This window comes from Helicoverpa armigera, chromosome 17, assembly GCF_030705265.1.
Source record: "Helicoverpa armigera isolate CAAS_96S chromosome 17, ASM3070526v1, whole genome shotgun sequence".
NCBI classification, from domain to species: Eukaryota; Metazoa; Arthropoda; class Insecta; order Lepidoptera; family Noctuidae; genus Helicoverpa; species Helicoverpa armigera.
The window spans coordinates 2,276,826-2,303,475 of NC_087136.1; the positions used below are offsets into that span (position 1 = coordinate 2,276,826).

Genomic DNA, 26,650 nt, shown 5'->3' on the forward strand with positions numbered 1-26,650 from the left:
TTTATAACAAAAATAGGTATGATATAATTCTCCTACAATACAAAGTCCGAGTAACATGCATTGCACCAAATGACTACCTGTTATATTTTATCAATGCTGCATAATCATCAAAGTGCATCAAAATTAATCGATTAAAATCTACAAAATACCTTATCCGTTACTAAGAAAAGTGTCCCATGACGTAATCAGTGCGTAAATCAAGCTGGGGTGACAGGTTATTGCCTGTGCGCAGTTAACGCTTGCGTCCCCAAATCCGTATGAATTTATTACTCCCTCCAGTGCAAATGTTGGCAGGGCTAACTTGTTTGTGCGGGACATCATTGTCTTGCTATTTCCATGAAGAAAGGTTAGTTAATAAGAGAAAACTTGAGGTCAGGTTGCGCAAATCCAAGAATAAGGTATAATTTGATTGTAATTGCTTCTTAAATCGTGTTTTTATTCACTCCTTGATTTGCCTGAGATGTTAAAAGGTAAAAGATGGTTGGTTAATTTATCAATATGTTAAAAATTGTGTTCAATGTTATTGTATCCGTTTTTAATTACGGGAAGGGAATTCTTTATATCATACGCATTTTCAGGACAATATTTTACCTACATATCGTAAAAATTATGTGATAACGATATGAAGAAAGTCCCTAAAATACGGAATGTGACCTTTATCGAGGTAAAGTCATCATATATCTTATATCTTACAACTGATATATCATTGCATGAAGAGATAAATGCCTAAGTTTAACCCCCAAAACGCATCTTTTATCTTTTCACGCTCCGTATGAGTCGTTCAATAAGAGCCACTTGTCATGATTTTGCAGAATGTCTCCTAGATAGTGTACGATAGATTTCCAATCTTATGTGTAAAGATATAGAGTTCCTTTTCGGGTCATTTATAAGATATAGATTCATGACACCTATTCAATGTTATTGACAGTATCTTGAACATTGAAGTTATAGTAAAATTGTTTGTAGGTTTTAAAGAATCTAAATTAAAATTGAAAACTGAATTCTATGCAAGTTATTGATGGCATCCAAGAGATTCATCAATAGTAAACGAAAAAAATATATCTGTGTTTTTTTATAGAAGAATTTTTATAGACCTAATTAACTCAAAACATTAGTTACAGTTTAAAAAAATCCTATTATAATTTTGGGTGGAACATCCATTCCTGTAGGGCACAGCACTGTACCTAGCTTTAAGCCTAATTGTAAGACCTACTCTATACATTGTGGAATGCAAATAAATAATATGTATATATGAATATGGGTGCACATAAAGGAGTGTTTTTGTTACTTCGTTTTGACCAAGTTACTTCTTTTTTCATCATATTTAAGCTATCAATGAAAAATGAAAATACTTTTACGGATATGATTTATTAAAAAACATTAATTTAACTTTGAAAATATCTGAATAGAGTGGAAATGAGAATAAAAACTGAAATTTAAGAACCTAAGAAATAAGTTTCCTTACATTGAGCAAAATATAATTGTTGATTTTTACATAATTTTATTAATAATTGATATATAAACAGTTTTTGATAACATAGATACAATAAAACTAATCAGATTAATTTATATTTGGATCAGGTTCCTCAAATTTAACGTCATTTTGTTGAAAGTAAAATCCACATTTATTTAACCAAAAATTTTTATTTCAATATTTGTACATTAAAAATATTAACATATTATATATTTCTCCTTCTTCGTAGTACTATGGGCGGGGTTACAGCTCACCATTTACGAGCTCTTTTGACGCCCATTTTAACCGACAGCCTTAGAAAGAGATCATCAATTTAAAACAACTAAACATCTCGATTATCCTAGTTTGAATAGTTAGGGTACTCCATTACCAATATAAATTTCAGTTCCATTACTTAAAATATTTCTAGCTTAAACTTAGTGGAGTCAGCCTTACTTTCAACAATATGACGGCAGATAATACTTTAGCCGAAACTTCATCTTCAATAAATTTCACAGGGGTATGCCGAGTCAGGGGGAGTGTAGCTGAACGAGTCAATTAGAATTAGAGACTCTTCTGCTGTAGAACCGATCAGGGTAATCTGAAACAAATAGAAGGTATGTTAATTTATTATTTTGGCTTAACAATTGCATTTAACTCGCAGGGAAAAATACAGTTTATAATTGCACTTCTCACTTCTAGTAAAAAAAAAGTAACACTTCTAGTAAAGTAAAAATTCTTTTACTTTTGGAAAGCTACATTATCTCATGGAAAGCAAGATAGGTTATTTTATCCGGGTACAGGAAGAAGTTCCCCCAGGACGCGGGTGACAACAGCTGGTAAATAATATACAATGAATGATACCGTAACAATATTGTAAACAGTAAAACGAAATAGCTACCATTTACAAAATTACATGATTATGATACTATACTGAGAACTGATATTTATCTGATTATGAATAATTATTATATCCATGATAGGCAGCAATAAGCAGGCGTAATGTTACAGTATCTACATAAAGGATCTAAGAATTGATCGACGTTTGCTTTTAATTATTTACTAATCGTCTTAAGAAACCGACCAATTGCGAGTTATACTAGTTGATTGTAACGAGCAATAAGTCACCTTTGTTAGGTATTTGTCAATTCCTTTAATATTTATTTAATATTTTGTTATATGGTGCATTGGTGCCCATAACATATCGTATGTGAAAATTTCAGCTGTCTAATTATCACGGTTGATGAGACGCAGCCAGTCTGACTGTCACCAGAACTAGGGTTGTCTTTTTATAACACACTAATGAAAAACAATTTTGAAAAATAACCTAATAATAATTACGAAAGATTGCATTTTCTCTACTTACATAGCCATCGAAGATTGAGAAGTCATTGACAGTAACTTCCAAGGAGTTCCATCCTTCCACGAAATTAGAATTACTGGCGTAATACATTTGGAATCCAGCCACCGTATCCACTCCACCAGGAACGACTTTTTTAGCCAAAACAATTACGTAATCTAGTTCTGAGGCCGATTTCAAGTAAGCATTTACTTTTACTACACCACCTGGTATCATTCTGAAGACAAATGAAGATACGCAACTAGACGTTTCGTTAGGAGAAATAAAAGTGTTGCTCTCAGGGTTTAAAGTTTCGACAGTCAGAGAATGGTAATCTCCCAAGTGCCATGAAGCATATCCATTGCATAATACATTATTGGTATCAAACGAATTCTCGAAGTTGTTTTCGAAATTGTATGTGACGCATTCTTTGCCTGTTCCTATAGGAGCAATCGTCACTGGTGTAGATGTCGTAGTCTCAAAAATGTCGTCTTCATATATTTTACATTCATCTCTTGCAATAGATGGCGAAATATATCTGAAGGAATCAACCAAGACTATAGAATCTTCAGATGCCAATCCAAGGAAGGATACCTAAAAAATAAAATTTTATATTAATACTATAAAGGAAATAATATAATTAGTTGTATTGATAGAATGTGCTAGTTATTTATATAAAACTAGTAGTTCAATGAAGAATAATAATTATTAAGTTTTGCCAAGTTGTTGTTAAACATTCCCTGATAATTTTATTTAATCAAAATCTTGATATTAAAATCGATAATATCAAGATTTAAAGATCAAACTTGATACCAAGCTATTAAAATTCCACGACGGTTTTATGACAAGCTGCTTGGTGGAAATCTCCATACTAGAATCAATGTTTTTGAGTTGATTTAGTTATCGTGGTATACTATTATTATGCTGCTTCTCAACATCTTCCATTTACACCAGTTACATTAAAAGTTAAACTTACGTATGCTTTGAATGTGCCGACTCCCAATAGTTGAATTTTCAATGATTGCCAACCGTCGGTATAGGCTCCATCTAATGGTGTGAGCACTGAACTACCAATCACAACATCGTTGGCTTCGTCTTCAATTTTACTCACGAGTACAGCTATTTGGTCACTGTTAGACCCTGACTCCATATATACGTTAACTTCTACAATACCGCCTGCTGTTACTTCGAATGGGAATGAGGAAATACAACTGATTTCAGCTTGTGGCGTAATGAACTTAAGGCTCTCTGAACTTGGTTGTTCGATGGGCAAAGTACTGTACTTGTTTAAATCCCATTGCGTGAACCCTGTACATAATCCTCTGTCACTGTTGAATAGGACGTCAAATTCTGTTTCGAAATTGTACGAAACGCAGGGTTCAGATTCTGTCTGTTCTGGCGTTTCTATGGGACTGCTGGTCACAAAGTCCCCATCGTAGACGTGGCAGTCTTCGTCGAATGATGGCGGGATGTATCGGAATGAGTCGATTATGACTTTGGAACCTGGTGACGCCACTCCAAGGAAACTCACCTGAAAGAAGTTATACATTCGTGATTAAAGTTACTACCCTTATTTGGACTCGAGAAGTAAGTTTATATAAGAATGTAAACCTGAATATGAACTTATATGACTTTACATAAGAATGATTAAGCATATTTAATAAGCAATTTTATTTTACTTTTTTGTTATATACGGTCATGTTTTCGTAGATGAAAGAATGTATTTGGTTTCTTTCTTTCTTCATATGCGGAAAACTAGTTTTTTGTTTTTCCCTTCGTTTAATGAATAAATAGCTGATAAGTTTCGTTTTTCATAGTTTTATATCAAATATCTTTATGAATCTATCAAAATAAATGGATGTACATAGAGCGATATTTTCAACTTTTGTTGAGGTTTTAATTTCGAAATATCAAGGTAGGTATTTAATTCCCTCGACCTTAGGATGTGACACGATGAAAGTACACCTAACACTTACCTACAAGGATTATACGTATTTTATGATAACGAAATATATTTATATTTTTTACTGATTAAGATAACAATTATTAATTTAGGGCTTATTCTCTTAAGATTGGGTAGAAGTGTGCAAAACCCATTTTTAATCTTTTAATCTACTTTAACAAAGACCAATAAAACATTTTACCTGTGGACTGCATATTTGTCAATTTTATATAAGGGTTATATTATATTCAATTAAACTGAATTTAATTAATAGAAACAAATTACACATTACCAACTAATCTATTTCTATTCAAATTGAAATTCGTTTATCAGTGAATGTGAAAACTGAAAAGAATTATAAAAGCCAAACTTACGTATCCACTAAATATTCCGGTCCCGAACAAATCTATTCTTAGTACGTGCCATCCATCAAAGTAATCTTTCTTCAAGGGCGTCAAAATAGAGGTTCCTGTGACAACATTGTTGCCACTCTTCGCGACTTCGTTAGCAAGCACCACGATTTGGTCCCGAGTCGATGTGGACTCCATGTAAACATACACCTCCAGAATGCCAGACGACTTCATCTCGAACCCGTACGAAGACACACAACTCAGGTTCTCATCAGGAGTTATAAACAAATCAGTGTCGTGGTGCGGACTCTGCAGTTCCAGGGAACTATAGTTACCCAATCTCCAGGTAGCCATTCCAGCACACAAAGTATTGCCATTATTGAAACTGTCATAAAAATTAGATCCGAAATCGTAAGTAACGCAATTTTCACATTTTATTGCCGAAATTGCTAACAGCAAACTGAATATTAATTTAACGTATTCCACCATGTCTGACACTTACACACAACTGATGTTTTCAAGTGTCTTGTACATGTGGTAATTATATGAATATTAAAGTTATCGTGGATAAGATTATATTATTATACGTATCCGGCATATTGATAAACTGCAATTGTTTTCTTTTTATCTTTGACTAGTAGTTTGCTCGACGGATTTGATTGCCATTTCGGCATCGTGTTTAAAATATATGTGTATTTTGTTTTACTGTAGTAGAAACTAAAATAAATTAAATTCTTTAAAGTAATGTCTCATTTCATAGTCCATGTCAGATGTAAGATAATGTTACAGAATAAAAAAAAGTAAGGTTAAGTTTACAGTCAGCCGACAGTTGACTCGGTGATTGGAGAAAACAATATTTTTTTAGTAAAATCAGTCAATATTTGTAATCGGTCTGATACCGGCAAAATACCTGATCGCTGTTAGGTATGTGCACGCTCCCATACACCTTCGTACTTATCAAGTGCCCGATCAAACAGTCAGCGAGTCTGCATGCGCGAGTACTCTAACCTATATTACTTCAATTATTATAAACTATAACTCCAACACGTTGTTTCAATAGATGGACAGACATCGAACGAATTTTCATTAACATTTATCAAAAATATGCAAATTATTATCTTTTGTTGATATTTATTTCAGAACAATTATAATTTGCAGGAAGCGACTACCTGATTTTAATCGATATTTTCTGCGAAAGGTCTGGGAAAGCCAATATTGTTTGTATTTTGACGGATTTCTGGTACCTACGATGCATTCAGGTTTTTCCTTTTCGAGTTGCGCGAATTGTTTTTGAGGAAAAATGTCAGGTCAGTTTTCTATAGAAGTTTTACAGCAGAACTCTATGTTTCTAAAAGTAGACTGGTTTTGAATAGTCGGAAGCTTGCGTAGAATCACGTAGTGCCAGATTTTTAAACTTCGTTATGTATTTATTTACGTGTGTCTAGTTCAAAGTCTTTATTTTGGTTTTTCAAGTGTCTTTTAAGAGACAGATTTCGCGTTGAATTGGTCCTTAACATCTATTTTAATTTTCTAATCAAAGATTTAAGAATACACATGTATATTCTCTCGTCTCCTAGGAATATGAGCCAACCTACTTAACTAAATACATCAGTGGGGCAATTTATTTCAGGTTTAATTAGATTTAGGTAATCTCAAATAGACGGTCAATACACTGGTGCACTACATTTTACCACAATCTTTTTATGATAGTGTCTACAATAGATAAATAAACATGTTTGAAGGTTACTTCCATTAGCATTTGTAACGGTCAAATACTATTGCTGATTTTTATCGCCAAGCATTATAAATAAAAGAAAATAAGTAGGCAGGTACGTCCGCAATAAAAATAATGATTTTATAGTTATTCTACATTTCGTAGAATTTGACGTCGTTTTATTTAGTTCAATACTCTTTATCTTTTTGTGAATAGAACAATAACACTAAAAATATTCATTGATATCAAGTTAACGCACACTATTACTGCAAACAATAGTAGTAGTGTTTTATAGATTGCTGTTAGAAATTGTTATATGTGTGGACTGTATAAAACGGTATGTAGACGGTATAAAGTCTATGGATTGTTATTTCTTTGACCCCATTCCGTAAGGGCATGTAGCTACCCAGCATACTTTCACAATAATAGCACATGACCGAGTGTGTAATTTTGAGCGAAAATCCATAAATCACCGAGGGGTTTGTTTGAGAGGTAATCCGATGAATTCCGAGCGTGTCAGGCGGCCGGATGTAGGTGGCGCCCGCGCGTGGCGTCACCAACACTTCCGGTGGCGTGCCGAAGCCTTCGCTCTACCTATTTTGTTAGCCTATTTTCAAACAGTTTATCTAGAAGGGATGCATATAATATTTTTATAACCGTTATCACATATTACTGAATGAGTTTCCTTGCACGAATGAATGTCACAATTCAAACGTCATTCGATTCGGCGCTTTTTGGGAGTTATAAATAACACCATAAACTATATGAAAGACCCCATTTGCCTGTAGGTTGTAAAATTATTATTGGAATGTGATTAGAAAAAAAGATAGTATTGCGTCAGACCCTACGACGACGACGTACGACTCAAGAACACAGATTTAGGTGAGTTACTAAGTATTGTACAATTCAGTATGATCGCGGGTTATAATGAGATTTATATTTTTTATTACAGGGTTATATTTTTTTTATATCAATACATGTTTGGATGTACGTCATACAACTTTAACGATAGCAATAGAATTCTAATACAATCAATAAAACTATATAGACTTTAGTTATGAATCAACTTTCGTTATGCTAGAATTACGACATGTAGGTACGAATTAATCTATTGCTGGTTATCAAAGTATAGAATATGTAGAGTGTACGGTACATAGGTACATAGGTGAATTAAAAATACCTATCAATTAACCATCTGAATCTTTATGTATTTAATGAAAGTTGAACATTATTTTATTTGCATTTTATGGTCACTAATCGAGTTTTACATATAATTTCTCACGCAGATATTATGTAGGTAGGTACCTAAAAGAGATTTTGGAGCATTTCTGTTGTCCATGTGTGTATTCATTCACTTAGGACTTGAGTTTGAAACTCGGGGAAAAGCTTGTTTAAAGCAATAATTATTATTAATTTTATTTTTAGCTATATGCTAAGTTTACTCAAATTAGCTGAGTAATACGGAATATTTTTGCACTAGTCACAAAAACATATCTATACCATTTATCACTGATTATAAAGTAGCATCAATCATTTAAATTAGGCATAAGATTAATATTTTCAAATAGGTAATTGTAGTTTTCAAACCGCTTTTAAATACATTATGATCTACGAGTTTACCTGACTCCGGACGACGAAGGTGTTAACTATTTGCATATTTAAAGCCCTTAAGTTCTTTGATAATCGTTCAAAAACTTCTGATGCATCAAGAAGCTGAAGTTCTGCATATTAAAACTTGTTTCACATTTATGAACTTGAGGTGTTTTTAGTATTTCTACACCACTGGACTCCGAAGCAAGATGGTTTAGGTAGGTGTGTGTCATTGTGTCACATGGGCTGGGGTTTATTGACGTTTATCGTATTCGATAGTTATCACAACGCTACGTTTCTTAATTGTAGGTAACTATTGAGTTAGGCGACAAGAGTGCGAGAAAATGGAGTATCGTTAGGTGAAAGGGATTCAGGTTTGAAGGTTAGGAAAGACTGGTAGTTTTCAACCTGTCCCAGTTATTAAGCATTTGTCAGTGACCGTATTTTTGCTGACAAGGTGACATACCAGAGATGTGAAAAGTCCCTGCTTAATAGTATTCCTAAAAGATTAGATTTAATTTCAATTAATTGTTTGTATTGACGCAACGCAATCAATTAAATCTTTGATAATCATACTATCGTTCAATCTTGATTCGTTTTGAAGATTGCATAATTTAGATCGATGATAAGATTAGGCTTGAGACCAGTAGCCGTCATAGAAACGATGGTCTAGGAGATATCGTTAGTATGTTATATCCAAAACAGAAGCTATTATAGGAATTTATCTTCTTCCCAACAAAAACAAATAGGAAGTTGTAAAGAAACGACGTTTTTGAGGCTGTCACGTGTAATTTCGGTTTTCGAAAAGTGCTGTTTTCAGCCTTTTTTCTTTTTATTTTTGACTTTAATTAAATTATCAATCGTTTTATTTATCGACTTTTACATAAAGTGTTAACATATTGTATCCAAGGGATTTAAAAAACTGGCCGAAGTTATCGTAGAGAGAGATGTAGACATACACAAAGTGATAGTATTTATGATAATTATGTATTAATTATCATAAATACTATCACTTTGTGTAAATAGTAGTAAATGTAACCGCAACTCGGGCTCCCAAGATACAGGCCTAGCCTAGTTTGGGGACCGCCGATCCAAGAAAGCAATGTCTGCTACTACAATATAGTTACACCTAACAAATGTACCTTACTTAATTTTAAGGCAAACAAACTGTATGTAACTGTGGATAAATAAAATTTTTATTATTTAAAAAAAAAAAAAAAAAAAATTAGCTACTAATTGATATCGGTGTTTGGTAAATACGCATGGGTATTATTTTTGCTTGTTGCTAAGCGTATTACGTATTTGATTACCGAAATCTTAGTTTCATGTGATACGACGCACATCTTCACAGTCACTATCTTCGTCCCTTATTTATATCTTAATTCCATGTATTTCTTTTAGGTGTAAGGGAAGTTTCCATTCCACATGGCACGAACGCAAATTAATCCCGACTCGAATCGATAACGGTCACAGCAAGGCGCGATATAAATCTTTCCTTATGCATTGCAGTACCTACGATGCAATTGGTCCGAGTCTTTTCGGATTAAGCAGAAATCAATAATCAGGTGATGCATTGTGTGTTGTTCTTTTCCAATCAAATGCGCAACTAACGTATTTTACCTACCTACTATTTAACGCTCATAAAATAGCGATTAGTCATTGAGCCCGTTGATAAGATCTTTTTTGATAACTATTGACTTCGAAGATACATTGATAAAACTAGGTTCCCAGTAATCGAATAAATCTTGAAGGAAAAGTCGATTTACTTATAATTTGTTGTTTATAATCGCAGTAATCGGTATTATAATGAAACATTATCGATTTGTTCTATCGGGCTATGGTCTGGAAACCTAGAATCATAATATGAACATGGTACTATGAATTGAAGTTTGTAGACAAAAATTGCATAAACATAAAAACGAATTCAGTAATATCTGATATCCTACTTAATAAATAATTATAATAAAAGTCCTATTACTTTAAGTTGGACTTAAAATGCTAGTGCGCTTAATCTTTGGGGAAAATAAACAGATAGATTCTTGTCTCAATAGTTCCACACGTGCTTACCAAATTTAATCCTTGTGATGATAGATGTAGTTTTGTAGGTAGAGTCACAATGATAGCGGACCTCTAAATGCCCAAGGCAAAATACTCAAACATTTTTATACAAGAATATTTACCCATTTTCCCACAGACTCACAGACCTAATAATAATTATGTAAAAATATCAGCTAGCCAACTATCTCGAGACGAAAACAACGCAAGTGAGCAATACAAATAAATAGGTTCATGAATAATGCGATCTCCGAGGTAAGGTGTTTGCCTTGCTGACGACACTCGTTCCATTTGGGCACACTCGCCGCAGACTTAAACTCTCATTGTGGTAATAGCACATAGTTTATATAGTGAGTCCGACCGAACGGCGTAATGTCTTATAATATTTCATAGGAATTGCCGTCGGTAAGGTACGAGCGCCTTTTTGTGATTTCAACGATTTGCAGGTAAGCTAATTTAGTAAAGCGGTCGTTTGGAACAAATACTGTATGAGGTGGTTAATATTCATAGAATTGTTAATTTTATACGCCATAAAATTCGAACTTTTGTAGTACTCTCGTGCACAAAAATCAACTGCGAATCTCTTTGTTTGTATCATGATGTTTGTTGTTGATCGTGACAATGTTTCTCATGAAATAACTACATAAATTGTAATCGTTCCGTGAAATACATATCTATTATTCAATTTTAATCATAAGAACCGGATGACTAGGTCTTTATTTGTGAAAGTGATTTTAATTTAGCCTTGATCAAAAATTGATAGTGGATTCGCGATATAACCTATCAATCCATCTTGATCTGCAACTTCAAGGTTTTTGTTTTCAAAAGGATACCTACCCAGGGTAACCATATGTAAATACATAAGTATAATATCGGGTGTGTCGTTCACAATCACATTAAATGAAATGCGTACTGGTTAATATATGTCGATTAATACAAACAAAAAAGAAAAATACGTAAAAATAAAAAAAAAGATTTTTTCTAAACAAAATAAATAGAATAAAAATGTGTGAAAATTAGAACACCATATAAAAGACAGTCATTACAAACAACTGAAATTCTCCCTTGAAAACTGACATCTGTCAATTGGTCAAAACATTTGATACTCCTAACTTTATCTCTGCTTTACACACGATGTTGTAAATTATAAAAACGAAAAATTACTCCTGTGGTTAAACCACTGAATGGATTAGGTTATCTAGACACACGGCAGTGTGTCCGCCAAGTTCGAGCAAAAAAAGCGACACACCGGCCGTGGGTTATATTACACGAACCATTTCGGGCCAAATTCGACCCCCCTGTAACTCAAAATCTATTTTATTTACGCATATCAAATTTCTAGTATCTGTTGAGACCCCCTAACTTATCTAAAATACAAAATTTCATTAATGTACCTATTGTAGGTCTTGAGATATTGACGTCAGAAAATCGCTATTTTTTTTACTATACACTCACTGACTGACTCACTCATCAAAAACCTAGACCACTTCCAGTGGTCGTATTGACTTGAAATTTGGCATGGAGGTAGGTCTTTATGTCAAGGTAAAGGGAAAAATCTGAAAATGGCCAAGTGTGAGTCGGTTTCAAAATAATGAAGGTGTTTTATACCCGGTGTAAATTTATACCCCTAAGGAACTAAAACGAACTAAATTTATCTATATTTATATAATATATCTTCGAATGGTACAAAGGTTTGTATTTAGTCAAAGTAAAGTAAAAATCTGAAAACGGCCAAGTGTGAATCACTTTTGAAAATAACGAATGTGTAACTTTGATCCACGAACATAATATATGATAACATGTCATGTCAGTCAGTTGGTAAATCTAGTCCATTTAGTTAATCTAGTTCATTTCTTTGTAAGAAACATAGTGCATATTAAAAAATCTAAAAGATAGTATAAATGAGACATTTCTTTAACTAACTTCATCATAAGAAAAAAATAAAATGAACAACCTTACAAAATAAATGAAATCCCACCCAAAACAAAAATGTGAAAGACTGCCAAGTTCGATAATATGGGAATGCTTCGCCTATAGAAGTGAGATCTGAATAAGTACCAAGTTCCATACACATACCTCAATTAAAAATAGTTACTTTTTAATGATGTTACTTGGCAAGTTTTAATAGAAAATTAAATACTTGATTCATTGCGTTTAGTAGATTTATAACAAGGTGTATGAAAACTTGCCATGTAACATCATTAAAAAGTAACTATTTTTAACTGAGGTATGTGTATGGAACTTGGTACTTATTCAGATCTCACTTCTTTTATAGGCGAAGCATTCCCATATTATCGAACTTGGCAGTCTTTCACATTTTTGTTTTGGGTGGGATTTTTTTTACAATTCGTCATAGAATATCATATAGTATATGCGATAGGATTTAATGTGATTGTGAACGACACACCTGATATAATATGTGAAGGTATATAGAGACATTGATTTGAAAGCACCTCGTCACCGCTGCCGTGTCGTACTGTGCATTTGTGCAACACCTGATTGGTCCGATTAGTCCGGGCCACAATTATGGTCACTTGTCATTGCACGCAGTTCGATTGAAGTGGTCACCAAATTACTATGCTTTCTGAAGACCACTGAAATTATTCACCATTAAGGCAAAGGTCATATATTAGAATTAACTAAGTACTAGGTAGTTGCAGCGGAAATGGATTAGGATTAAAATATTTACGTGTTATAAATAATGAATATAATGATGCTTTAATAAGACTGATAATGAATTAAAGTAAAGATTATTCATTATATCCAACCCAGATTAGAAAATTATGTTTTGTTTTCAATCATAAAAGTATCAGTATCTTAATACCTGTCTTCCGTTGTCTTTGTCTTGTCGGTCTTGTCATTATTATTATTTTATTTTTATAGATAAATATTCAGTTAACTTTTTCAGTCTTAACGATTGTCAATTATTTAAATATTAAAGCTGAAATAACAAAAGCTGTTCTTCCATAACACTGATAAAAATAGATAACGAGAGTATCAGAGATGTCTATTTTTTACTAATAACACAGGTTACAGAACATATATTCGCACTTAACTTATGCTATACTCGAGCATACACAGTTTTATATCTTCTCAGATTCAGCTTGATTAAATTTTGTCGTCCACAGCGAAAAAACAGAACTGTCGTATATTTCACGTTTAAATATCTCTCGAAACCCGTAACAAATTGATCAGGGGAGACAATTCTATCAACATCACGTTGGGAACCGTTGAAAGTTTACGATGGACAGGTAATGTCGTTACGTCAATACTATAAATCCGTTTTAACACAGGTGAGCCTCTTGCCATATTAAAATGTAAATCACACGGACGATTAAATTTCAGGGTTGGAGAAGCTCCATAAGGGTTCCGAGTTAGAAGAGGTAGCGTTTTAACTGTGCATCATTTTATGACGAATTTTATTGTTGCGTTTGATTTTTCAGTCAGTCAAAGAGGCACCGATTAATTTGTAAGTATATTAACTCCTAAAACCTATGGGCACACAGGTACAAATATGAGTTCGATAAGGTTATAAATATTCTTAAAATCGGCACTTTTTGAATTGCCTGGTAGTTAACGACGCGACCGTTGTGCTACTGTTTTAGTTGTCTTTTTTTGTTATATTTCATTAGCAATAATTTACTTCTTCAGTCAATTTTTCTTCCAATCCTTTTAAGTACCTACTTAAAAGTTTGTTTGATAATAGAATAATTCTTAAGTAAATGTAAATATAACATGTTAACTCCAAAAGTAGGTATACAAAATAAATGATTATATTATTATTCATCGTCAGCCAACCTACAACATCGCTGCCACTCATAACTTAACCAGTCTGCTACACTAGTTGGCTCATCTTGCTCGGCCCGGGGCGGCGTGAATGCCTCTTCCAAACAAATTGCGTTAACTGTTGCTGACCCAATGAAACATCCTCGTGTAGGTCCGTGTTTATCCTCCATCTTAACTTTGTCTGTACGTGCCGCACCGCTAACTTAGCACAGATTACTTACAACTTGCGTCTTTGGTACTAGTTCAAATTCTGCTCCTATTGAACGCTGTACATAATATATAATATACTCGAACGTTTTATTTTAAACTTTTTATGTGCTACTCCACAATTTTATCAGTTAAAAGTCTTGGTTTAAAATAGTCTTAATTTTCCTGCATTATATTTAAATCAGCTTTGGTAGTTTCAGCCTATTAAATCTTTGAATGATAACCATCAAATGAATAATAAATTCACTAATACAAATATTAACGCCCCAATAAATATTTAATACAAAAGATTGGGAGCAGACAGTCTTTGGCCCTATAATATAACAAGACAATAATCTGATGATAAAAATACTGTAACAAAGTAGTATCTCACTAATCAAAACACGAAAAGAACATTAAAATCGTTATCATTTTATAGATAAGAACTTCATAAAGAGATTTGTTGTATCTTTAGTCAAATAGGGCGAAAGTCTGAGACATCATTTATCAATTATAATGTCTTCGACTATATTTAGAACTGCTACACTATATCATGATCGTTTTTGGGGTTATTATCTAATCATTACTACCTATACGAAAAAAAAAAAATTGCCGCTGCATTTTACCAAGTACCGGATCGTTTGGTATACTATCGACAACAATGATACGCAAATGTCTTGATTCTCTGCATTATAGGTACTTAAATAATTAAATATTCCTTTTCAACCGAGTCATAAGAATTTATAAGAAACTCTTGTTTTGTTAATGTTTCTGATAAGAGCCTATTTATTTTTATAGGTTTGTAAAAAAATTAAAACAATAAACATGAAATCTACACTTGATGTCAAAAGCGGCTCGTATAAAATGCTCTTTCAAGCTCCGCCAGTCATAATTTGAGATAAATAAATATCTTTAAAGAATCTCAAAGTAAAGTTTGACTGACACTTCAACTGATAATACTCTTCCACGTTATCTCAGAAGCAGTCCAAAAAATTACACCTTAATAATTCATACTGCCGACTGTTTGTTGTCAATCTTTGTTTCGTATCTCGGGAACGGCAAGAGACAGCTGTCGTTTGCAGCCGCCCTTATCGCGCTTTGTTTGCGCACTTTCTGCGACGTTAGGGGGGATGCACACGAACGTTAGGCAGTCTTATTAAAAATTAAGCTGCATTTCTTTTAAACTTTTACGAGCGTAATTTTACATTCTTGTGTAATTACATTACGTTCTCTACGTGAAAATATCAATGTTTGAGTGTAAAACAGTATTTAACGTAAAAAACTACAACAGGATTAAAATCTCCAAAAATCTTACCAAATGTAAAAACTCCCTAAAAAATTACAATATTTACGAAACTTCTTTCAAAATTTCTTTTAGATCTAATCGGACTCGGACAAGGCTGCTAATAGACTTAAATTTTATTTCCCTTTATTTTTCCAAGTGTTCAGTCCGCTCCAGTAGATATCTTGATAAAGTTTCTTCAGTTTCTTTAAGTGACGTCGCATTGAAATTCTGTGCGGAGCTTATATTCATTGAACTGACTCCGCAATCTTGTTTCTTTAACATGAGTTTCAAAGAGGTTGCTACGGACGCTGCGTGGGATACAATACTTGTTGTTCCGACTCTGTTCACTTCGTGCTTAGATAAAATGTCGAGATTTTTCTAGATTCTAACTGCGATCTGTAATAAAATTTTTGTTTTCTGCGAATTATAAACAGTTTTGTAGTTTTCATAGCTTCTTAGAAGCTTCTGGAAGACACATTTGGGTCTACATGAAAACTTGTTATGTAGGTACACTTTTCATGCTAAATAATAAACCTGACTACGCCGAAAACCACTACTCTGGGCAGGGATTTAATTTATAAGATGACCTTTTTGTTTTAATGCTTTTAGTGAGTGTCGCGTGCCCCCGAACTCCTGGGGACACCTGTTGTTCACTGTAATTTCTTAATAGCCCATTACTGAGGATAAGTACTTGCTTTGTGTATTTTTTTAAAATGTCTTATGTTTTGTGATGATTTAATGACAGAACCTTCAGACGCAGATACAAGTGCACCTTTGTTGTTCGTGATGCTATTATATCAGATCAAAGTTTTTAAATTAAATAACAAAAATTGTAATTTCTGGAGGTGATGTATGTCAAAACATGAATCACGTGAGATAAGTTTTGTCAAACGATTAATATTGCCTGGAAAAGTTCACACAGCTACGGTAACTTTTAAGTCCTTTATTTAAGTTACCTTTTATATGTTTATTTAGAAATTTTTGTTTCAAAGATTGGTATAGAGAGTATTGTTGTATTCAAAATAAATTGTGCTTTATTATAATAGGTATTTTTTTTACAAAATCAAAACTATGGCTACGTTTATGTAAATGCTTTATTATTTTGACCCATTTGAACCCCAAATAGTAAAAAACCTACCAAAAAGCATCCCATTCCGACCACAAGTACATCCGCCAATAACTCAAGTATATTTTCTCAAAACACATCATCTAAAAGCTGGTAACATTTATCAAATATTATTGGCTTAGTCGGCAAACATTCCGCACGTGTTATCTTTGTAGCGTCGTAACAAATTTGCGGTGTTAATGCGTTTGCTGTGTAAACTGCGCGCGGCCGACATTAGCCACGTCAAGCTGCTATAACATCTGAACGGGTCCTAGCGATATATCAAATGTATTGACAATCAACTTAGAGATACCCGCTATTGGGTTCTAGGAAGCTTTCAGACATTTTTCCTGGTTTTCCAGGTGAAGAATAGTTTGATTTTCTCAACTTTTATAAAATCCTTTGTGACTTATTTAAGAAATGTCATAGTAATGAACGAGGTACTGCCATAATTTATTAGTTTTTGACGTTCAAGGAAAAGTAATGTCAAAGAAACTTGGATATTGCTATACAAAGAAGTTAAAAGATCGAAAACCCTTAGTTCGCTTTGCCTGAAAACAAATTACTCAAAACAATTGGGTCTCTATAAACAACATAAATCGTCCCAAGTTCCCAACGTCTACAAATTACGAAAGAAGTCAATAAAAGAAAGAGTAAGAAGCGAATCAAATGAGCGATTAGACCCTTTAAAATTCAGCTCAACCCCGAAAACTCCCGAAAAATCTCTCAAACAATTGTGAAGCCGTTACAAATAATCCGAATGTAACCGAAGATTATTTTAAATCGACATTAAGAAAAGTTGGCGTAATAAAAATCGCTTTATCCCGTTTAATACGTCGGCCAGAGGATTAATGACTGTCCAAGTTTCTCCTTAGACGTAAAAAAACGTACAGACAAAACTTTGTCTCCTTAATAATTTATTGTGGGGTCCCAAAGCCTTGGCCTTTTTTACTCCCTCCTTCTAATTGTTACATGAAATGGAACGGTGCTTTTTTATTTCTTTCCCTGTAGGTGACATTTAAGGTGCTGTGGCTGAAAGATTAATGGGAGGACCTTTCGGTGTCATGGTTTTCTGTTTTAATTGGTGGGTTTCTATGGATAATCTCAACTTTGAAGTGGGACAATTTAAGAGAATTGGCGGTTTGATTACTTGATAATGGATTTGATGATTCGGTTCGTATTTTAAATTTTTTTGACGTTTCCCCATTTTTATAATTTTCTTTCGCTTCACCATTTTCAAAGGCTTCTCTTCGCAAGCCAAAAATATTTTGTGTGTAAGTTTGAATGCTGCAATAGCTGGAATTATCTCTATGAAAGCGTCTCTAGACTTTTATGTTGACTGTAGCCAGAACCTACGTATACTCATGAATGTAAAATACATTCTATTAAACAACTTACAAACTCAAATCTCCATACTGTGCTCAACAGTATTCCTAACTAACATAATAATAATAATAGCAAAAAGTTTGAAACATCGCTGGCATTAGAACAACACAAAGTTAAATAAAAACTAACACTGCGAGACGCACCCTGTATACGTTGTTAACTGGAAGGTGCATACTTTGAGAAACTTACTTCATACTAAAATTGAAACAGATACTATCAATTTTACCTTAATTGTAGAACTTATTAAGCCCTAATCGTGTAGGTTTAACATACCACGATAATGTAGATTCCATAAGTGAATCTACATAATTGTCCTAGAATATTCTCTTAATAGATTTTTTCAAAAGTTCTTAAATGTGCTAGTGGGTCTAACTATCACGTTAAAGTTAGTCAGTGAATTTGGTCTGAGCCTAGTTTAATTACATTTTCGAACCTAAACCAGCAAGATCTGAACTTGACAAATAATTTTGAGTATTATTTTGTACAGAATACAGCAGAACTACCCTTTAACGGACTATTATAAACTAGAAGAAGTTTAGAGAAACAATAGCGAACAAATTTCGTCGGATCTAATATTAAACGTGGCGTGGAAAATATTCGCGTGTATTTATAACTGTCAGTTGAACAGGGTTCAGTGCACTTTATTGTGAAAGTCGTGGTGTTTAGGACGATATTTGGCAACGTTAACTTCTTTTTAAATAGGTACGTATGTGAATATGAATTTGGAAGTTTGGAATATTGGTAGTTAATAGGTTGCTACGTATTTAAGGCCTATTTATTATACACTCCTAAGTTTTACTCATTCACTTTTTGAACTTTTATTCGACTTACGGAAGGTATTTACGTAATTATTACGGTATCTTACACGTGTAAAGTCTGATGACACATAAAATAGATCATTAGTCTATTATGTACAACTATTAAAAATAGGTACAGGTTTTAATAAATAAGTAAATATTTTTATACAACAGTAAATGAAAAAATACGTCTTACACCTACCACTGTATTCGGTCTACTGTATTTGGACCTCAAAAAGGTGTTCGCCTCCTCATGAATAAGATATAGGTTGTCAAACTTTAGGATTTCATATTTCATTGAACTGTTGTACCGAGGAGAAACGTCGTATTTGATTATGTTTGCGTCTTTGTTCTTCAAGTTTATATTCTGGCATGCTTTTATGGACTTTGTAACTTTATTTGAAGTTGCACATGTTCTTTGTATACCCACATCATTCGTTACAGGAGGGTGGGGGTCCTAAGATAGTTTGCAAATATTTATATTTTCAAACAAGTTGAGACACGGTGTAGGCGATTATTTTCAAGGAAAAATAAAATAACATAAACACCTAAGTTCATGTAATTTAATTAGTTAGGTATTAATAATAAGTCATCCTCATTATCACTTGGATTTAGAATTTTAGGATATTCGCAAAAAGATGTGGGGATGAGAGGCAGGAGTAGAATCTTGCATGAACGTATTATTACGTTTGCTAAAACGGTTAAACTGCTTCTACCGATCTATTAACGTCGCACCATTTCTGAATAAAATGAGGGCTTAACGTATATTTTTCGCATACGATGATATATGAAACAAGAATAAATATCACGTATGGAAATGAGGCAGCTATAGATTGATATACCAATATTCTTCATCCCGTCATTCAACATAATTTCACGGTAACTTTTTAGCTCGGGCCTCCTATTTTACACCAGAGGGAGAAAATTGGGCAGCAACGTAACAAATCGCCTAATATACAGAGCAACACGCAGCCGGCTAAACAATGTAGGTCTCGGGTAACAGAGAACTTACAAATGGAGTGATAATATCGTTCTTGCATTTGCGTTGGGTCGTCTTAGGTACGTAGTATGGTTATTCAAACAAGGCGTTTTAGAACCAGTCGTAGGTGCTTTGAAACATTTCGTATGTGTTCCGAAGAAGAGAGTTCTTATTTAGTTCTTATACTGTAGGCGGTATTATTTCATAGATAATTTGAATAACTATTCTCATATTTCTTGGCTTCTGTGTACTCCATTTTTAATAATCGGTGATATGCACGAATGTACATTATTACACAGTACATTACTCCTCAAAATTGTAGTTTGATGTTGAATAATTGACTAGTGATTGGTATAAATGTGCCGCCATATTGCTCAGCCGATTTGCGGTATCTATAGGTTTATGCTGGTCACAAACGGGTCCATTGTGTGAAAGATAAAATTTTATGGACTGCAATTATGTTTACGCAATGATTTTCATTCAACTCATTTATTCCTCTTCATTTTGGGCAACTGTTAAAAGCATAGGTATTTAAATTGTGGTTCTATAGACATATTATACTTCAAATATTTTCGCCCATATTGGAAATTTTAGAAGTAATTCAAGCATTTATCTACAGCTAAAACATGAGTAATCGACGCTGCTATTTTCACCCCGGTTCAATTTCCAGTCAGCAACCCCTCAATTACATTTGCAACTGAAAGGCTTCAAACCACGTAGAACTCGCCATAATCGAGGGACGTGATCCCTAAACACAAAACAGTACTACACGTTACAATATTCTAAGAAAATGATGCGTGAAAACATGGTTTAATGCACCGCGCCCAACATGATGGATCTAATAAAAGTTGGCCACCCTACGTGACTCCATTATGGACAAGTAAATAGACTTAACAGTAGCGTAACTTTGAAAAATGATCGTTTTGGGAAATATATGACTTTGACGTTTAGATTAATTGTAGTTATTATTCGTATGTGTGCATATGCTGATGTATAAATATAACTAAGATAATTTAGTATGATCGTATTTGCTCGACGCTTCATTTCCTCATTTTCTAGTGATCAGTAAAAAAGTTCAGAACACAAAGTTGCTCTTTTACTATACCGAGCAACTTGCTATGCTAGTAATCGAGTTGGATTACTGCTAATCATTTTACCGTGGTTAAAGGCTGTATACAAACGGACCTTTTATAACGAGTTTAAGCTTATTTTCCAAAACAGGGCTCGTTGTTTTTGTTATTCTACAACGACATTTAAGATGCACGATGTGATGGATTGACGTCATTTTGATATTGCTTTGAATATTAATAGTTTTACGCCGTCTGCATTTATGTGAAAGTTATTCCAACTATGTACAGCGCAAATGATAGAACGCTTTTGTTTCTCCTTTTAACTTTAGGGACCACTTTAGAATATTTGTGAATAATTAATAATAGTTTTAATAGAACAGAAAACAAATGATGGAGTCAGGCAACGGCTGAAATTAGGTATGTATCAGGATCTAAAGTTGTTTTTCCGTTACACAAGACAGTTGTAGAAAACCTAAAGTTAAATAAGAAAGGTGCTAAATTAAGCGGTTACCTTTTATTTGTGCATGATATACGGTGTAAGTTAGTTAGTTGGTCCTTGTCCAGACTTGCGAGAGTCGACGTCAGCGAGTCAGGAAGTTGTGCGACTTGCACCGTCTGACGTCGCCCTCTCGTGTTCTGCGGTGCACGAGTCGTGGACTAGATGCATTCGATTATGCGCTAAAATAGTACTCGATACAATCGTGTAAAGCGAATATCGAACTTTGATATTTTTTTAGGAATCTACTCTTGTTTCATACTATTATGAAAGTTATTTTTACGAGTCAATGATACAATATTAGTAGAATTTATTTGCTTTATCTGTGCTAATAAAGGCCTTATTTATTCATTAGGTGAGATCATTAATAGTGCTGCTATCTTTATTAAACTCAACGAATTACTGAGAAACAGGTGTAAATATAAAACGTCTGTAGTTATTCAATTGAGAGCTCGCAGCTAAAAAGCGTGAAGAGGTATGCAAGTGAAAAGATTCGTCACTTACTTCGCCGCGTGATCATTTACTGAAAGAATGAATTGTGTGAAGATGTAATCGATTAGCGACACCTTCAGATTTTGAAAATTTAACAATACTTTGAAGTGTTATGCCAGGAAGTCTTTGTGCCACTTTCAGCGATTGAAATCATTAAAGTGAGTAACTTAATGTTTCGGAACATTTATAAATGCGTCACGTAATATTTAATTACCTGAGCTGAGCACCTCAATTCGTGTACCGAGTGTTTCTTCAGCAAAACTTTATTATGTCTTAACTAGCGCTCCAACTCTTATTACTTAGTTATGCCTAAAACTTGCGCCGTCTAAACTATGGCTTGTCTTGTTATAATAAACAAATTTTAATTAAAACCATTTTGCGTGTTGCTTCTTTGTTATGAACATGTAGGGAAATGTTGTTTTAAGGAATGTTTGCCTGGTTTTCCCACTTTATTATTTTAGTCTGAAAGTTCTAGGTCTTTGTTATTTCGTGGTTTAGTGTTCATTTCTTTTACAGGAAAATTGTTAAAATTACAGTAAAAATGTTACATACATCTTCGTGCGCAAAATTAGTCGATATACTGCTATTAAGATTAGACTATGATTTAATTTCATAATTATGTTCTCATTAGCCCATTTCTTCTGGCGACCGCCATCCATAAAGTCGTAAACACCCACTCCACATCTCATCTCAAATTATAGTGTTAAAAATATGATCTAGCGCATAGAATGTAATTAAAACAGTCATAACGCCCATAATATCTTGTCCTACTTCCTTTATTGGACCGTTAAAGCAAATTTTCAGTGGCCGTTAAATATTTTTTATTCGTCCATTGTCTAGTTTAATTAACACCATCGTTATTTTTCGACGTAATTCAGTTCTTAATTATATTGCGTTTGTTTTATTATATACGGAGAGTTTTTGGTTACTGACATAAATTGCTTTGGTAATTGCTAGTGTCATTTTATATTTCAATTGATTTATATGATCTTTGCAGGAATATAGCAAGGGTAGTTTCTAATTATTTTGGGCCCTTTAATGTTAAGTGGCGTCTTGTTAGAATGGTAGTTTTTTTTTGTCTAGATGACCAGTAGTCTAATAAATAGAATAATGTTATTGGTGAAGTATGCAAAAAAGATAATATTCATAACACAAACAAAAACGTATATAAAGGATGCTTTAATTTTGATGCAACCGGCCGTACATATTGGGGAAAAAAGAAATATGTGAATAGAGGAAAATAAATACTACTTTTCGTAACGATTGCAAAGATCGAAAGGACCACGCTTCGTGAACCACCAGAAATTTATCATTTTACGGTTGAAGTAATCGGAATCACATATCAAATAAGAAAATAAGGATTTATACTTATGTAAAAGAAAAGCTATGTCTAAATTGTTGATAGGTTCCAAGAAGTTTAGTTTACTAATATTATGAATTTGATTTGTTATTAATTTCTTTAGTGCTATCAACAGGACAGAGTCCCAAGTTTAGATTGGTATTAATATTTCTTACACATATTTAATGAAGGACTAAATAGTGTGCTCCTAAACTAAGGTTTTGGTCACACAAAGGCATGAATACCAGTTATGGTAAATCGTACGAGAATTTAAGGAGCTTGTAGGTTTTTTCTTAACTCGTAAAACTTTCCGCTTCGTGTAGTGGATGCGGAAATCTAAAAACGATATCCGTGTGAAGTTGCCGGCAAAAACTAGACCGACATGAGTCTCTACTTCATAATTTCCTGCTTTATTAGGCTATGTATTCACTGCGTTAGCAATATACATACTTTTTACTTGTAATGTCATGTTATTAAGTTGTCAATAACGGCTGATGCAGATTCCACATCTTAAATGGTTATGTCGCAGGAGATGTTGGTCGTTGTTAAATTGATTAAGTGTTATTTAAAACTAAAGTTGCTTCTATAGGATAATAATTTAAGAAACTGCACATAGAGAACAAAATGACCAGATAGTGGAGTAGAGTGTATATCCTACTTCCTACTTATATTATAAATGTGAAAGTTTGTGAGAATGTATGGATGTATGTTTGTTATTCAATCACGCAAAAACGGCTGGACCGATTTGATTGAAATTTGGTATGTAGATAGGTGATACCCTGGATTAACACATAGGCTACTTTTTATCAACACACCACGCGGGCGGAGCCCCTGGCGGAAGCTAGTTTAAATTAATTTTTTAAAGTACCGTTGTATGAAAAACTGAAATACTTTTTTACTCATAAATAACTGTGTAAGATCGTAACATTTTACACAGTATTGCTCATCTAGTGGAAACGAAGCTTAGTAAGTTTATTTTCTTAACACATCGTATCCGCGGGCCGCAAGTGCAAGTTTATCGTTAATACTCCAGATTTTATAGTCGATAATAAATCCAGCGAACTGTTGGAGTTAATGAAATTTCATTAAACTTACCGACTGCCACGGATTGCTTGCTATAGCTTTAAAGATAAAATGTTCATTAATTATAACCGTTCCTAGAAAATTTGCTAAAAAGTAATGAAGAGCAGTGGTCTGCTTTAGCCAATGGATTCAAAGAAAGGCTTATTACTTTCCAGTTTTATATCGGATGTAAACACGCAACGGTCAAATACTTCTTCATACGTATTTGCATCAAATAAAATATTTCAACATTGGATTTTAATACTATATTTCTATGATATGGTTTCCAAGAAGATTTTTTGAATCTGTATACCTACTAGTGTCCTCAAACATGTTAGTTTGCAGGCATACCTACGCAGATCTCCGGTATGTAACGTAATTACGCTTATTAATTCATAGTGCGATGTTCCTGGGCAGCCTGTTTGTAATCCCTTAGTTGCCAGTAGCTTCTTACGACGCCCTTGGGGAGTGACCAACTTGTCTAATCTGTGACCGGTTACCACTTACAAATAGCATACATTAATATTACGCATGTTTCAATGAAGATAAGTTTATAGGCATGTAAGTCTGCAACAACAATAGATATTATTTAATTAGTTATTCACACTTCGAGATTAAACCACAGCCATCTAGGGTATCATTTAGCACCACAAGTTAGTATATTGATTAAATATAAAGTATTTAATTTAAATATTATTTTAAGAAATTTTAACTCACGTAAATATTTCATTTACGTAGGTTAGGATTACAAAATCTTTTTACTCCAACTGTGGACACGAATGTTACCTGGCTCCAAAACAAAACAAAAACAACACAGGTACAAAAAAATAACACATCCAGAGGACGACATAACGAATTTAGGTACAAATAAAACTAACATCCCAACTTTCCTTACATAAGAAATTTAATGAAACAAAGGATTTTCTTTCGTCCGGTGAATTATTATCGAATAAAATACTGGCGACAGCTAAGAAAAGTTACACCCCGTAAAGGGGACCGTCCGACCAAGGGACACCGTCGCCGACGGACGTCACATGAGATTTTATTACACGAAATACAAAGGACTCGCCGTCACGACATCCTTGTGGCCATATACAAACAAAAAATTGCACCGTTAAGAGAAATGTGACTGACATAAATCGCAAGAAGTTATTTTTGTTAGTTCGTAACCATATACTGGCCAGGGGATGCCTTGAGCCGTCCTGAGATTTGTTTAATCTCGGGCTCAGTTGGGATGACGATTTTGTATGAGAATATGACGTTGCTTTTTTGTTTTACTTGCTTCTACTATGTTACATTTCTATGCGTTTCAGTAACAATTCAAGGACAGTCTTAAATAAATCAAATATTAATAAGGTTTTATATAGTAAGGCCTTTTAATAGCATGTAATAAAAATATCGGAATCAAAAACATCAAGGAAATTCCACTCGTAGTTCAATTATGATCAAAAGCTTAAAAATCAAAGACTACGAACTTATAAATTAATCCCAGGAATTCCATTTAGATAAGTTCTCTTTTCACTCAACGTTTTTCTTCCTGTGCCAGTTAAAATGGAAATTACGAGTACATCCATTAAAGCAAGATTTATAGCACAATGATTACCTTTAAAAGGTACTTTACTATGCACTCTACGCGTACGTCGAGCCATTTCAATAGCACATTTATCTATGCCTGAGGGAAATCTGTTCCAGATGTGATATGTCAAAGCAAGGATTTCATGCCTTGTTTTATAAATATAGGGTTGGATATAGAAAACTATTAATAAGCATGCATATACCATAATATGGGCCAATTAACTCGTGCAGCGTTGCTAACTGAAGTGACAATGCTTCTGCAATACTTTAGTTCTGCAAATGCTTCTGCGAATGGGCTTAAATGTCGATAAATTAAGTGAATTTCGAATCGTCGTCGAATCGTATGTGTTGCATTTTTATGTTTTTTTTTTTTTATTAATCGTAGGGTAACCCTATTCTGTGTTGTCATAAGTATTATAAAAATATAATCAAATGTCGTCAAACTCTATTAAGATAAATCTTCAATGATTTCTGGTAATCTTTTAACGATTATTGAATTTGTTAGCACGTCAGTTGCACGTCATTGGCAATTAGATGCGTGAAGTGTGGCTTAATGACGTCACAACCAATCATTCTTATCACGAAGGAGGAATAACCTTCCTTGCGCTTATCTCGATATTCATTTTAAGATGTATCTATTAATAGGTAA

General features: G+C 33.6%; 1 protein-coding gene across 1 annotated transcript; it reads right to left on the minus strand.

Moving 5' to 3' along the window:
* Positions 1–1,624: 1,624 nt before the first annotated feature.
* Positions 1,625–5,640, minus strand: LOC110370405 (uncharacterized). Its single transcript, XM_021326194.3, has 4 exons — positions 5,109–5,640; positions 3,769–4,323; positions 2,820–3,386; positions 1,625–2,054 (listed from the first exon to the last, which is right to left on the minus strand). Exons 1-4 carry the CDS (start codon positions 5,571–5,573, stop codon positions 1,956–1,958), a joined length of 1,686 nt encoding a protein of 561 aa, XP_021181869.3. The 5' UTR covers positions 5,574–5,640; the 3' UTR covers positions 1,625–1,955.
* Between the last annotated feature and the right edge of the window lie 21,010 nt (positions 5,641–26,650).

Coding starts and splice junctions, on each gene's coding strand:
- LOC110370405 (XM_021326194.3), bottom strand. CDS start 5,573: ATGGTGGAATACGTTAAATTAATATTCAGTTTGCTGTTAGCAATTTCG. Junction 3,387..3,768: donor TCGGCACATTCAAAGCATAC/GTAAGTTTAACT, acceptor TTTATTTTTTAG/GTATCCTTCCTTGGATTGGC. Junction 2,055..2,819: donor TCTCAATCTTCGATGGCTAT/GTAAGTAGAGAA, acceptor TATTTGTTTCAG/ATTACCCTGATCGGTTCTAC.